This window comes from Antechinus flavipes, chromosome 3 (assembly GCF_016432865.1).
Source record: "Antechinus flavipes isolate AdamAnt ecotype Samford, QLD, Australia chromosome 3, AdamAnt_v2, whole genome shotgun sequence".
NCBI lineage: Eukaryota > Metazoa > Chordata > Mammalia > Dasyuromorphia > Dasyuridae > Antechinus > Antechinus flavipes.
In genome coordinates this window covers 306,281,767-306,296,979 of record NC_067400.1, presented here as the reverse complement: position 1 = coordinate 306,296,979, position 15,213 = coordinate 306,281,767, and the positions used below count along the sequence as shown (strand labels likewise).

Genomic DNA, 15,213 nt, shown 5'->3' with positions numbered 1-15,213 from the left:
AAAAGAGTTCAACTGAATTAGATTGGAGAGAAGCACTCTGGGAGAGCCAGAAGCCCTCTCTCAGAGACAAGAAAGATTCATTACAACTTTTACCTTGATGCTGGCTGGAGTTAGAGGCAGAAGCAAAGGACAAAGCTGCAAGAGCTCTTAGAACCAAGGAGAGAGAGAGGCCTCTAAGAAAACTAACCAGGCTATATTGAAGGACACAATAAAAGATTTGAACTTTTAGCACCTGGCTGCATTTGGGTGGTTATTACTTTCAACTGAAACTAAGGCTGCCTCCTGAAAACCTCCCTTGAGAAAGCTGCTTTCTCCTAGAGAGAACCATCATATTATATTTTAAAAGAAGAAAATCACCACACCCAAGCATATTGAAATGTTTCTAAAACTACTATTACAATGTTTTAATTTAGATTATTTTTATCTGTTCATTAAAGCAAGGACTTTTATAGATGATACTTTGTTAACCTACTTTAAATTATTTTATATCCTTGAATGTTGTAAAATTGTATTTCTTTAAAAGAATTCACTAATTTATGTGAACCTTTCTCCTATTCAACAAATTCAAAGAACACCAAGTACCGTGCCATGTCCTGGGTGTATAGAAAGATATTCCAATCCTCATGAAGTTTATAGTATAGTTGGAGAAGCTATAGCACATGAATAAATAACTATTATATATACGTAATTAGATAACGTTCATAAAAGAAGGGCAAAATGCTTTTTAGCTTGAATTAGTTTTATCATGAAGATTATTTTAAATTTTTATATGAAAAATTTAGCATGGGCTTGTTATAGATTAAATTTTATTGCTTGTTTCTTTATTCTTATTTGTAGTGTTGAGGAGGACAGTTCAAACTCGTCCTGCCCCACGTATTCTTCCAAATGTAGAAATAACTGAGAAGGAACAAAATTGGGAAAAGAAGAACTTGCCTAACACTTTAGAAATTCCAAACTCAAATGAGGAAAACCGTCTCTTCACCCAGAGATGGAGAGTATCTCATATGGATGAAGATTTAGAGAACAAAACCCAGCCTTTATTTACCAGCATGTCACAGGCCGAGTGCCCTCCTTCCCATTTTCAGCATTCGGGGAACCATACTTTTCCAGAAGAACCTCCAGTACTTGGAGATGGACAGCAACTAAGAACAAATGAGCCTTTCCTGCATAATAAAGATCTGATGGCACGAATTGCTGAATTAACACTGCAAAATTCTGCTATTAAAGCACATCTAAACAATTTTATAGGCCCTTCAGGGGAACAAGGAGATGGACCTCAGGATGCAGCCAAACTAGAAAATATAAATGACATGACAACAGTAAGTACCAATCACAGATTGTCTAATTAGGGATGAATTTAGGTTTTATTTAATTAGTTTAGTATATTGGTAGATTTATTTCTTCTTAGTATCCATAATTGGTACTTTTGTAGCTGTCCCTGGAATTCTTAACATTCTTTTAATTAATTGCCATAATTTGTGGTTATTATTACTTTTTACTGAAACTAGACTGTCTTTTGAATTTCATGAGAAAGGATGCTATGTACCTATGTCTTTAACTCATGAAAGGTCTATCAAAATTTTAATTTTAGTTATTTGTTATTATCCCATACAAACTGTTATAAACAGTGATTGGGTTCCTAGGCTAGCTCATAAAAGCCTGTTTACCTACAATAGAACTGACTATAAAGTTTATATTTTTTTTTCAGTAGGAAGAGAGAATCAATTCTGTTTGGGGGATCCCTGGAGCAATCTTTGCCCTTTCTATAGAGTCATGAATAGAATGCTACCAGTTTCCCTTCTACTCCAGCAGACTTCAGAAACTCAAAAGTTTCATAAAAATATATTCAAAGGAAAAAGGGCTTCTATAACGCTAACACTACAAGTAATATTCTATAGCTTTAGGCAAACATTTCTAATTGTACATATGAAATTCTTCTCTGTTTGTCTATGCAGGTTTATAGAGAGTGCTGGTTGCATGTATAAATGGTACTTAGGCAGAAAAAAATCTGTTATATATAAAATGGTGAAAGATTGTATAATTGAGTTTTTGAATTCTTATTTTTCTTTAAAGACTTTTCCAGCAATGCAGACACAAATACCAAACAGCATGGAGGAACGAATAGCAGAATTGAATCGTCAGAGTGTAGAAGCTCGTGGGAAATTGCTGCAGTTAATAGAACAGCAAAAACTTGTCTGTTTGAATTCTTCCCCTCCATCAAGTTCCCCTGGTCACTCACCTTTGAGAGCATGGACTGGTAGGTAATATGGTTTAAAATTTAGGAATAAGAACAATAGGTGGATTAATTAGCATGAATACAAGGCTCTGTGGGGTAGGAGAGAACCTTTAGGGTAACATTGCACATTATACTGAATGCAGCTCTGAAAAACAAAGGTTTTCCTTTCTGTCTTTTCTCTAAGTATCTCTGTTACAGATTCAGTTATCATAGCAATAGAATTGCTTTGATCTCTAACATCACTCGGTGGGCTCCAAAAGGATATTTTTGACAAGTGAAAAAGGGAAATTAATTATTTTCATCTTTTCATCTAACAGTTAACTAAGCAGTGATTCAGTTCATTTAAAATTTATTTGTTTTTTAATAGATGCAATTCAAAAAAATTATCTATTATAAGGGAATTAACTTGGCAACTGTTACAAGGTTATATTTGTAGTTTTGTTTGTTTTTATATATGGGATATTTTATGTCATATTTTTATGTTAAATCAGTGTAATACAGATATTTTAATCCTGTTTATAAGAAATTTATACTCTGGGAAAACAAAAGTAATGTCTGTGATTTATATATTATTTATCTAATGTTAATTACAAGTGTAGAAGTTACAGCTAATAAGAGTTCATTATGGACAAGAACATAGAACTATATACCTTTGTCTGCCTATATATATTTATAGGATTAGGATTTATAATTTTATAAGTCTTACAATTATATTTAAATTAAATAAAATACATATTTATCTTTAGGATCTATATATTGTTTAGGGGTATGTGTGTATGTGAGTAAGAAGTATAGTTTGAACTGGATCTAAAAGGATGGAAAGTTCATAGGTAATGGAAAGGAACAACGTTATTTTTGGTTGAAGAAGAGCATCATCAAAGATGCTGAAGCAGCAGTAACCAAACCTCCTAAATCCTGGCAAGTCCTGCATGGTAGTAAATAAGTTTGGATAGGTAGAGTGGGAACATTTTATGGAGCACCTTGAAAACCTGATAGAAAAGGATAGATTTAATGTAGTAGATAATAGGAATTCATTATAAATTTTGAACAAAATATTTAATGTGCAGAAAGTTGTGTTTTAGAAAGATTAGTGTGTTGGTCACGTGAAAGAAAATTGAATAAAGAGATTTGAAGCAAAGACTTAACCCACACTAGATGTGATCATTATGGCTAATTTTATAATAGGAACAACGAGAAGGTAGATGGGAGGGAAGATTATGAAAGACATGACTTAGTGACAAGACTAAGTTTCAGACATGAAGGAAAAGTCTGACAAATGGAGGACTTGAAGAATGATGGTTTTATTGAAGTAACTTGTCAGTTGAGGATGGAAATTGAATTTTTTTTTTTCTTTTTGATGGGAGTAAGGATGGGAAAGAATGTGATGAATTTAATTTTGGTCTACTGAGTTTGAGAGGGTGACTCCCTATCTGAGTAAGAGAGCATCCCTTGTTGATATAAAAAACCATGCTAGGGCAAAGGAAGTCTTATTTTAATTATGTAACATTTATGAATAGCAAGTCAACCAAGTTCCTTAATGTGGTGTATTCTGTTTAATTAAAGTTGTGTTTAGTACACTTTTTTTTTTAATTACTGATTATATATAAGGTATTGTGCCAGCTTCCAAAGAAGATAAAGTTTAGCTAATATGTAGCCCTTATCCTCTGGAAGCTTCTATTGTGGTACAGTATTACTGTATTGTGGTACAGTATTGTGGTACTAGTATATCTGTGTGAAAGATATCTAATCTAAGTGCTTTAGTATGTAGAGAATTGTGTTAGTCTGGATAGTCTATCCACTAATTGCAGATGATAGCTCTTGTCTATTTGGGTACTCAGATAAAATACTCATTACCCTGTAGTCAGAATGGTGAGTAGCTTTTCTAAATTTAACCATCCTGGTCTTTGCACAACAGACATCACTAGGCTCATTCCTGAAGCATTTTTACCTAGAGGAGTTTATATTCTGCTGGCATAGCCTTTGATAACCCAATGTTTCTTTCAAGTAGAGGGATAAATTTTTAATTGCCTGTTACCTTAGAAACCCTTTTATTTAACAGATGTTAAACTCTTCAAAGAAGTATCTGAAAGCTTTCTTTTATCTGAAACTTCAGACACATAATTTTTGATTGAAGAATTCTTTGGGTTTCTTATAGGTACTCCCTATTTTCCATTTTAAAAGTTTTAAAAGTTTACCATAGTATCTGTTACTATAAAGTTTCTGATCGGTCACTTTACTGGGATGTTATGTTATTAATAACAAAAGCTACATTATTTTTGTTTCACAATTCCTTTTTTTTAATAATTTAGGTATGTTTTTATCTGTACCCATAATTGTCAAAAAATAAAAAATAATGGCCAGAAAGATTGCTAATCTGTAGATTGTAGCAAGACACAAAATTGAATGATCATTTCTTTAAACAGAAGATTAATGGAGCTAACATTTTTTTTCTAGAAGGTGGAAAGAGGACAATTGAAGTGTCTGTTCCAGGGGCAGAAGCTACTGAGTGCTCGAAAGGCAGTGCTATTTCTCCTGCTAATGGGATGAATGCAAGAAGGTGGGGTTATTGTAAATAAATATTTATTCAACACCAAAAATACAAGAGGCACTTTGCATAACTCTGTAATAAGGTATTTGCAATCTGATTTAGTTTTAGTTGGGAGGGGTTGCTTGGATAAAGAGAAGTAAAGGGGTCAGAAAGAAACCACAATTCAATATAAAAGGACTTGAGGACCAAGAAGCTCCAGAGAAAAGTGGAACTGAAGGAGATGCAGTTCCTCCCACCCCATTTTCTATTTCATAAGGTTTTCTTGTAGTGCTCCAACTTTGGTGACTGATCTCTTCTTTGAATTCCTTTAGATTTGTCTATAACTCTCTTTACTTTTAGCTTGCATATTTTATATTGTAATGGATCTTTTCAAATGTAATTAGGTCCTATCAGCCTAGCTAGATTGAAAGTGACTTGAAGGTAGGATCTTGTCATTCCATTTATACTTCTCCCTTTTTGTATATACTAGTTTCTCCGGAAAGGTTTATTGTTGTTGATATTTTGATACTTCAGCATATCTATGAGTTCATTGATAAACCTACTCCTTACACTAATGCAGATCATAGTTTGCATGTAGCTTCTCATCCTGTGAGATTTTTCGAATCTAGTCCTGCAAACATTTAAGTGTCAACTAAAGATGGATCTCTTTGTCAGGGAACAGTTTGCAATCAGTCAAAGTGGTAGGCAGGTTTCCAAATAAAAACTAACCTCTTTTCTTCTTCCTATTTAATGTTAGATTCACATATAGTCTTTGTACAATATATCTGTCTTAATTTAATGAATGGCCCAATCAATCATATGTCATAATTCTATCCATATGCATTCTCTAGTCACTTTTTTTTGGCTAAGCTAGTTTCTTTTGGATAGATATAGATGTAATTGAAAAGACTCTTACAATTTGCAAACAAGCATATCTAGAAAACCTTAAAGTCACTTCCATAGGAAATAAAGGTTCCTTTGAACTTTATCATCTTCTTAGTCACAAAGAAACATCTTTAGGAAACATAAATCTCTGTGCTTCAACACTGATAAAATGATATTTTTGCTAAATTAAATGTTTTTATTGTTGGGGGGAGGGCAGATTGGTAATAAAAAATGTAGACATAAAAATTCTTTTGTTCTTTGGGCTAAGTCACTTGTTTAACTGTGAAGTTGTAGTATGTTTTAGAAAGTAGTTTGCAAAAAGCTGCCTGTGTCCTTTCTGTATTTACATCTGGGATGGTCTTAATTGCATGCATAGACTATTCTTATAAAGATTTTGTAATAATTAGAAAGTTTCTATTGAGAATTGTTGATGGTTTTACAGTTTTAGTTTTACTCTTTTTTAGGTGATCATAGCATTGATGATCTTTTTCAGTCTTTAAAGTTTTTTAAAATTACTTTTTCTTCAAATGAAGATTTACCTTCTATTTCTTTCCCCTTTCATCTCCCATTCACATTGAAAAAGCAAGAAAAATCTCTGTTATAAACACGTGCAATAAAGCAAAATAAATTCCTACTTTGGCCCTATCCAAAACATATGTCTCATTCTGAACTCTTGGGTCTGTCACATCTGTCAGGTAGTAGATAACATGTTTCATCATGGGGCCTCTGGAGTTATTAGTTGAGCATTGTTTTGATCAGAGTTATCAAGTCTTTTAAAATTTTCTTTTAAAATATTGTCGATATTGTATAAATTATTTTCCTGGTTTGCTCACTTTCTCCATATCAGTATTTCCAAGTTTCTTTGAAAATACTCCTCTTAAGGATTTTTTGTAGCACAGTAATATTCCATTGTATTCATATATCATAAATTGTTCAGCCATTCCCCAATGGGAATGTTTCCAAGTCTTTGCTACCACATAAAGACCTACTGTAAATATCTTTGCACATATGGGTCTCATTTCCTCTTTCTTTGATCTTTGGTGATAAAAATTAGTAGTTGTGTTGCTGGGTAAAAGGACATATACATACTTTAGTAACTTTTGGAACATAGTTCTGAATTGCTATCTAAAATGATTGACCTAATTTATAGTTTCTCCAGCTGTGTATTAATGTACCCATTTTCTCATAGTTCCTAGAGTCATTTTCTTTTTTGGGCATATTAATCAATAAAAGTTTGAAGTTGATACCTCAGAGTTTAATTTGCTTTTTTCTAATCTTTAGTGATTTGGGTGCATTTTTTCACATATAGCCTGATGTGTCATTGTCCCCAGTTTTCACACATCCCCGTCAACATTTATCATTATCTTTTCCCATCATCTTAGTTAATTTGAAAGATGTGAAGTGGTACCTCATTGTTATCTTAATTTTCTTTTCGCTAATCAATAGTTATTTAGAACATTTTTTTCATATGACTAGAAATTAATTTCTTCATCTGAAAATTGTTCATATTCTTTGACCATTTATCAATTGGGGCATGGCTTGAATTCTTATAAATTTGAGTCAATTCTCTATTTGTTTTAGAAATGAGACCTTTATCAGAGACTCTAGATATAAAAATTTTCTCCCAGTTTTCTGCTTCCCTTCTAATCTTGGGCTGCATTGGTTTTGTTTGTATAAAAACTTTTTAAGTTAAATGTAATAAAAATCATCCATTTTGCATTTTTGCATTTCATGATGTTCTCTAGTTCTTTGATCTTAAATTCTTCCCTTCTTCACAGATCTGAGAGAGGTAAATTATCCCTTGTTCTCCTAATTTGCTTACAATATGACCCTTTATGTCTTAAATCTTGAACCCATTTTGACTTTATTTTGGTATAGATTGTTTGATGTTGGTCGCTGGCTAGTTACTGCCATACTATTTTACAGTTTTCCCAGCAATTTTTGTCAATAGTGAGTTCTTATCCCAGAAGCTGGAGTCTTTGGGTTTATCAAACAATAAATTACCATAGTCATTGACTATTGTGAGTTGTGAACCTAATCTATTCCACTGATCCACTACTCTCTTTCTTAGCCGGTACCAAATGGTTTAGATGACTGCAGTTTTATAATATAATTTTATGTCTGCTACAGCTAGGCCACCTTCATTTGCATTTTTTCATTAATTCCCTTGAAATTCTTAAACTTTTGTTCTTCCAGATGAATTTTGTTATTATTTCTTAAAGTTCTATAAAGTAAATTTTTTTAACAGTTTGATTGGTATGACTCTGAATAAATTAGGTGGAATTGTCATTTTTGTTATATTAGCTTAACCTACCCATGAATGCTGGCAGATAGACTCCAAAATATGCAGTTACCTGTTTTGTCTTTTAATTAGACATATTTTTTCTGTTACTTTGTTTGAGGTCATGATTGCTATCTTTGCCTTTTTTAAAAATCTCAGCTGAAATATTATTGATTTTTCTCTAGCCCCTCATTTTAACTCTTTTACATCTTTTTTTATTCAAGTGTGTTTTTTATAAATAACATATTGTTGAATTTTTGTACTTTGAGTTCAGTGCTTTATCCTATTCTGTTTCATGTGTGAGTTTATTCTATTCACATTCACAGTTAGAATTGACTGTGTAGTTCTTTCCATCTTTTCTCTTATCCACCAATAAAACTATGGCTCTTTTCTGTAGTTATGAATCATAAATCAGAAAATTTTCTTCTAAAATTCCCTGAGCCAAAGGTATTTATTTGTCCATAAATTCTATTGAACTTTTAAAGAACAAGTAATATCTATGTTTCAAAAACTTTTTTGCAAAAATAGAGCCAAAAGATATCTTTCCAGACTTTCTTTTTAGGAGAAAAATATGGTCAAACTTAGACCTGGAAAAAATAAAGCAGAAAACAAGAATTATCAGGCAATTTAACTAATGCAAAAATTTTAAAATAAAAACCTTGCAAGAAGACTACAGTAGTAGATGCAGAAAATAATTCACAATGATCAAGTAAGATCCAAACTAGTGTTAGAAAGATGATTCATCATTAGAAAAACAATTAACATAATCATGTTAGTAAAAAGAATAATGAAAACTATTAATTATTTCTATAGATGCAGGAAGAACTTCTAATAAAATGAGATTGATTTATGCTTAAATTATTATTAGAGTGTAAGCATGGGGGGAAAAATCCAACCATCTTTTATAAGACCAAAAGAATATACTTAAGATCAAGAATTACCATTTTTTCATTGAAGAAATACTAGAAACTTTCCTACTATAAGTAGGATAAAAGATGAATGCCCTTTCTCTCTAATGTTATTTATCATGGTTCTAAAAATGGTAGCCACAATAATACAATGAAAAAAAAAAGATATAATTAGTGGAGAAGATACAAAATTATCCCTAATTGCATATGACATAACAATATACTTAAAAAAATGCCAGATAATTAAAAAAAAATCTCACATGATAACTTAAATATGATAAGATTAAAAATTAGTTCCTTCCTCTGCCCTCATCAATCATAAAAAAAAATATATTTCATTTTGTCTTTGGTGTCTTCTGTGCTTAGCATGGTGCCTAGCACTGCTTTATGAATAACTGATGAATTGATAAAAACAGGAAGAAATGACAATAGAAATTTCATTCCAAAAATTCAAAATGCCATAAAACATCTGGGAATTAATCTCTTAATATGTGTACAAGATTTATATAACTACAAAACATTCCACAAAAAATAAAAGTCTTAAATTATTGGAGATACATTTACTGCTTGTGGTTAAGCCATACTAATATAATAAAAATAATGTTACCATCTTAATTTGCAGATTTAATGTAATCTTAATCAAATTTCATTTTTAGAATGAGGCAGAATAACAAAAAAATTCATTTGTTAGAACCAAAGAAAGTTCTAGAAGCCCAGGCTCCCGAAAAATTTTAATTTTAATTCATATGAATTAAAAAGGCATAACATTTCCAGACTCCAAAGTATATTTTAAAATAGATAACTGCTGAGATAGCTGAAGAGCAGTTTGGTAGAAATTAAGTTTGGGTTGACAATTTAAGTCATATATCTTGTGAAGCTTAAAATATATGCATGATAATAACATAAAAGTTTATATAATAAAAACAGGATGATATCAGTCATATTTCATAGCAGTAATTTGGAAAAGAATTCTTAACTAAGGGAAAGAAAAGATCAGGAAAGAATAAATAACTTTGATTGCATGAAATCAAAAAGCAATGTGGCATATGGACAGAAAGCTTTATGACCCTGTTAATCTTCTTACATTTAGCACCATTAGTACCTTTCCTTCTGAGATTATCTGCAGTTTATCCTGTACATCTTCATCATACAGAATTGTTTATAAATTGTCTTTATTACACTGTAAGTTGCTAGATAGCAGGAACCTCTTTTCTTTGTGTTGTCAGAACTTAGAAGCCTGCCCTACATATGGTAGATACTTAATAAATACTTATTTATTTTATCTTGAATCTGGTCTAGGTTCTGACACATCTTGACTGTGTGACTGGACAAGTCAATCTCGTTGTGCTTGAGGGTTAGAGTCGGGAGTCGCGCCTCCCGACTCTAACCCCCGACTCTAACCCTAAATTCCAAATTCCTCTCTAAAACCTGAAGATATCACAGATGCAAAGGGGAGATATGTATGTATGGACAAAATCAGTGAAGATAGAGTTAGAGGAGAAATAGTAGAATAGGAGAAAAATGTTTTGTTTTTTTTTTCTAAAATCACTACAAGTTAAACAACTGAACTTTTTAGAGTTAAAATTTCATTGTGATCTTTGTGCCACATTCCAACATTTTAATAATTTTACACAAGTTTTGAATGTTGAAATATGACAGCTTTCTCTTTTTGTTTTCTTTGTAACTAGATCTTCAGGTGTCACCAGTTATTCCTGCTCCCCATTAAATACCACTTCAGGAAGTGGAAGATTTACACCTCTCAATCAGAGGGCAAAGGTACATGAGGAAAAATGACTGCAATGCTTTGCCTTTTTAACATATTTTTACTATGGGATTTGGAATGAGGGTGGAGCAGAGATTAATGGGAGAGAGTTATTTTTCTTTTAGGATTTTGATTCCTAACCTTAACTACAGTCACCCATTTTGACATGCACAACATTAGAAAGTTGGCCATCAGGTGATGAATATTTTTGGCCATGACAACTCATAAAGATTATTAACATTTCTTGCAGCACATTTTTGTGTAGAAAGTGTGGCATACATAGTAGCGTGGTGAATTAAAGAGGAAAGATAAAGTTGTAAGATTTTTCTTTTTTTGTTGTTGTTGATGCAGTTAGGGTTAAGTGACTTGCCCAAGGTCACACAGCTAGGCAGTATTAAGTATTTGAGGCCAGATTTGAAATCAGGTCCTCCTGACTTCAAGACTGGTGCTCTATCCACTGTGCCACTTAGCTGCCCCAAGTCGTAAGATTTTTAATATGACAAATCCAAAAATAATGTTTAGAGTAATAATGGAACAAAGGATGGATGTTTCTTATGAATGTTTTTCACGTATCTAATTCTGCTATAGCAACACATAGAAGTTTAATATTTTGTAAAATATTTAAAGTCATCTGTTATGACCAGATACTTTTCAGTGTCAACAAATCAAATTTTGTATCTTCGACATTCCTTTCTGAGGAAGAATTACTAGGAATCTTCTTACATTCTACTTCTGACATATAATGCCTGGTTAAGTAGTTTAACTTTTTTATTCCCGAGGCAGCAATCTTCTTAAGTTACTGTATAGGTACTAATTTTGCATTGGCAGAAGAAACTTTCCTCTATAGGAATTCCCTGTACTGAAATCCCTTTGATGACATCATAGATGCAATCCAAAAACAATTAAGTACTTTTATAAATATTAGCTACTTAAGTGTATCTTAGTTGACTAGTACCACTAAGATTGGTTTTTATTTTTTCTATTGTACTAGCAAAATATTAAGTGTAACTAGTATAATTTATCTCTGTTTCCTGTACTAACAGACCATTACTTCTTTTTCTCCTTGTTAGTTTGTGTCCATGATAGTGTTACATAGACCAGTCTTTAAAAACCAAAAAACTCTCAAGATTCTTAAGTGAGGAGATTATCTCTTCCTTCTTTAGGCTATTTTATTCTAATAAAAGTTTTGAGCAGTAGTAATTGAAAATAAAATCTGATATGATATATAACTTGTGTACTCTAACCTCTGAAAACTGAGCGGCTTCCTGTATATTGTAACATCCTTCAAGTAATTTATCTAAATCTTCTCTGCCTCTGTATTCAACAGGTTGAGAAGCAAAGAGAAGAAGGCTGGTTTGCTCTCTCTACACATGTGACATAAGTGAAGTTTGTTTTACAGACTTTGTTTTATTTTTAAATATTTTCTTCATAAACTTCATTTCCCAGCCTCCCCTCTCCCCAATTTTTGTTATTCCTTTAGTTCGCACACAAAAACTTATGCATCAGTTCTTCTGTTAGAAGTAAAACATTTGTCATATTTCTGTATTTATTTTGAATGGTGACCTTTTGAAAAAATACCTATTTAAGAAACAGCCCTTCCAAACAGAAATTTGAAAGTTAGGGAATTACAGTATAACATTCCAGTTATTTCTTTTGTGGAACCAAGTTGAGGACAAATGAGCCTTTTAAATTTCTCACTATTTGATTTTAACAAAAACTATAACATTTGTTTCTGAAACTATTGAATTCCTGTTTTTTTGGTCACCTAATAAGTGTTATCTTTGACAAAATCTTTTAGTTTTTTTTTTCTCTAAAGAACAGAGTTGGTGTAGGTCAGTCTTTGTAATAAAAGTTTTCTCTCTGGTATGAGTACAATTATTGATTTATGAAAATATTTTTAACATCTTCATGATCTCAGACTAACTCCTTTGGAAGTTACTGCTTTCTCCCACTTTTTTGAGCACATTAATTTTTTTTTTAATGGATGTGTGAGTATGTTTGTGTATGTTCAGTAAATGAGAATAGTTGTATATTATAGAATGTGCTTATATGTTTTTTTAATGTAAACTTTTAGCTATAATGGTGAGCAATGAATTTTTAAATAAAAAAACATCGTAATTTGCATCTTAAATTTTTATGTTAACTATTGTAACAGTACCCATCTTTATAAGTATCATATGTCAAAAAGCAATAATAATTAGTTAATGCTAGATCTGGTAACTGAAAAGGGATTATGGATTATGGATTCAAAAATTATTCCTTCCCTGTGTTATCTTAAAAGAGGTCATTATGGGACAGTAAGCAAACGGAGTATAAGTAAGTACTTTTGCAGTTTCCCAAATAGGTTGGGCATTGAGTTCTCTTGAAAACTTGATTTTAAAAATATTTGTTATTTTTATCGTAGATATTGACTTATTCAGCCTGTATTTGTTTAAAGCTTTTATTTATTAATCATGCTCAGTGGTAAAAATGGAAATTTTTTCCTCAAGAAATACTGACTGTATTTCCATTAAATTATTTGTGTAGTTTGTCCTCCATCCTTATTCAGTTTTTTGTTTTAACTGGCATTGCACTGTGTGTAATAATACTTTAATAAATGTTATCCCAGTCTGAGTCATAAACCATTTTAGTCTCATCCCTTTTTTGTACTTTTGAAGAATCACACAACTTGTCTTGATAAATGAATGGATTCTCCTTTTATTTACTGTTTTTCTAGTGTTCATTGTCTAATTTTAGTTTGTTGTTCCTCTAAGTCCAAGATTCTACAGTAACCATCAGTTCCACATTTATCCAGTTAATGATGAGTTCTGGATTACCCACCATATTCATGTTACTTTTCTCCTGACAAATTATGAAAATAAAATTCATACATCCTTGAGAATGAGAGACTACATGACTTACTGCATAAAAGCCAGCCTTAAAGCCAAAAATCCTTGCTATATGACTCTGGTCAAATTGCTTAATTTCTCAAGAAACACTCTCAGATGATGAGTTGGAGAGATGTGCAAACCTGCATTGGTAGAAGGAGTTTCTTCATCCAGGAGTTTTCTATACCAGCGTAATCTTGGAACTAGTTCTCATAATTAATAACAAATAATAGATAAGAAACGATTGTGGTAGTTCATCTTTTTATTTTCTGACTTATCCATGTGTGAGTAGGCTGCCTGCTATTTGATCCATATCAGAGACTTAAATTATTGTTACAAATAGCAACCTTCAATTGTCAGATTTTTAAAAAATACTTTCCAAGGATCATTGTGTCCTAAGTACAAATTAAGCTAATATCAATATACTTTAAAAAAAATACCAAGTCTATTAACATTGAGAGTGAAAGGATATTTTAATTCCTTCACAATGGGTAAACTTATAGGCATCCATCTTTGATATATGTATTTGAATTCAATATTTACTATATATGTAAGTGTATATATATAAACGTATATATTACATTGAATATTTACTATTAAACAATTTACTAGATACCAAGAACACAAAAGTTGGAGACGATCCTTCCTCTTAGAGAGCTTACAAATTGGTGATAAAACAAAATACTTAATAAATAAGCTAGGATGTGGCATCCCGAAAAAGAATATTGAATTTTAAAAAGCAGAAAATCTATTCAATTCTATATTTGGCTGCCATGATGCTTGCCAAAGATGTATCCTGGATCCTCGAGTCTGGAGTCTCCAGCCTCTCTCCTCCCCATTCTGGAAGGAGGGTCTTCCCTCCTCAGCTTGATTTCTCTCAGCCCTCCAATCCTTGCCTATGATTACCTCACCACTACACATTCAGCAAAGCCAATCATGAGGAGAGCCATCACATTATCACAACATCTAAATATATGTATATAGAGCCATTATCTCACATCAAATAGGTAATTAGCCTTAAGTGCTCTGCTTTCCCATTCCAGTGCATCTTTTCAGTTTTAGCCCTCTACATCTCCCTCTTTCTTTTGTTTTAGAACATAGGTGATCATGCCTTCCTTGACTTCTCAGGGAGGTGAGAACCTTAAAAAGGAGGTGATTACGCCCTCCCTGACTTCTCAGGAAGAGAGATGAAAGCACTAAAAAGAAGGTGATCACGCCCTCCCTGACTTCTCAGGAAGGGAGGTGAAAAACACCAAAGGGAAGTGGGGAGTCAAGCCAGATATTAGCAGGTTTCTGGGCTGAAGGATCTTAGTAAAAACAGGTATACACAAACCCATAAGAATGGGAGGTATTACATAAGCACATAGCAATGATACACAGGCTAGCAGTGATGACTTTTCCCACAGCCAGTGCAGGCTCAGTGTGGTGTAACAAACATGGGAGAACTGTTGGAATACATGGGAGCCACCTGACTGGCTGCTGGAGATCCATTCTAGGTTAGATCTCCAGTAGCCACTGTCAGGTGGCTCCCATGTATTCCAACAGGCAGCCACAAATATTTTTGCACATGTGGGTCCTTTTCCAAATGGGCCTCCTTAACAAATTTTTCAGCAGAGAAAAATTTTTCTTATATTCTAATAATATTAGTAAACATTAAATGCCTAATATGTTCTTCTATCAGGCACTGTTAGAAGAAGAGGTAAAGAATAATCCTTTATCCTTAAGTATATTATACTGTAATAGCATA

At 32.3% G+C, this 15,213-nt stretch overlaps 1 protein-coding gene across 1 annotated transcript in view; it reads left to right on the top strand.

Moving 5' to 3' along the window:
* The window catches only part of SPICE1 (spindle and centriole associated protein 1), a 52,870-nt gene extending 39,650 nt beyond the window's left edge, over positions 1–13,220 (top strand). The window contains exons 14-18 of the mRNA XM_051985304.1: positions 838–1,319; positions 2,074–2,257; positions 4,691–4,793; positions 10,526–10,613; positions 11,927–13,220. Of these exons, the coding sequence (XP_051841264.1) occupies positions 838–1,319; positions 2,074–2,257; positions 4,691–4,793; positions 10,526–10,613; positions 11,927–11,980 (911 nt within the window). The 3' untranslated portion in view covers positions 11,981–13,220. The remainder of the gene's footprint in view (positions 1–837; positions 1,320–2,073; positions 2,258–4,690; positions 4,794–10,525; positions 10,614–11,926) is intronic.
* The last annotated feature ends 1,993 nt before the right edge of the window (positions 13,221–15,213 follow it).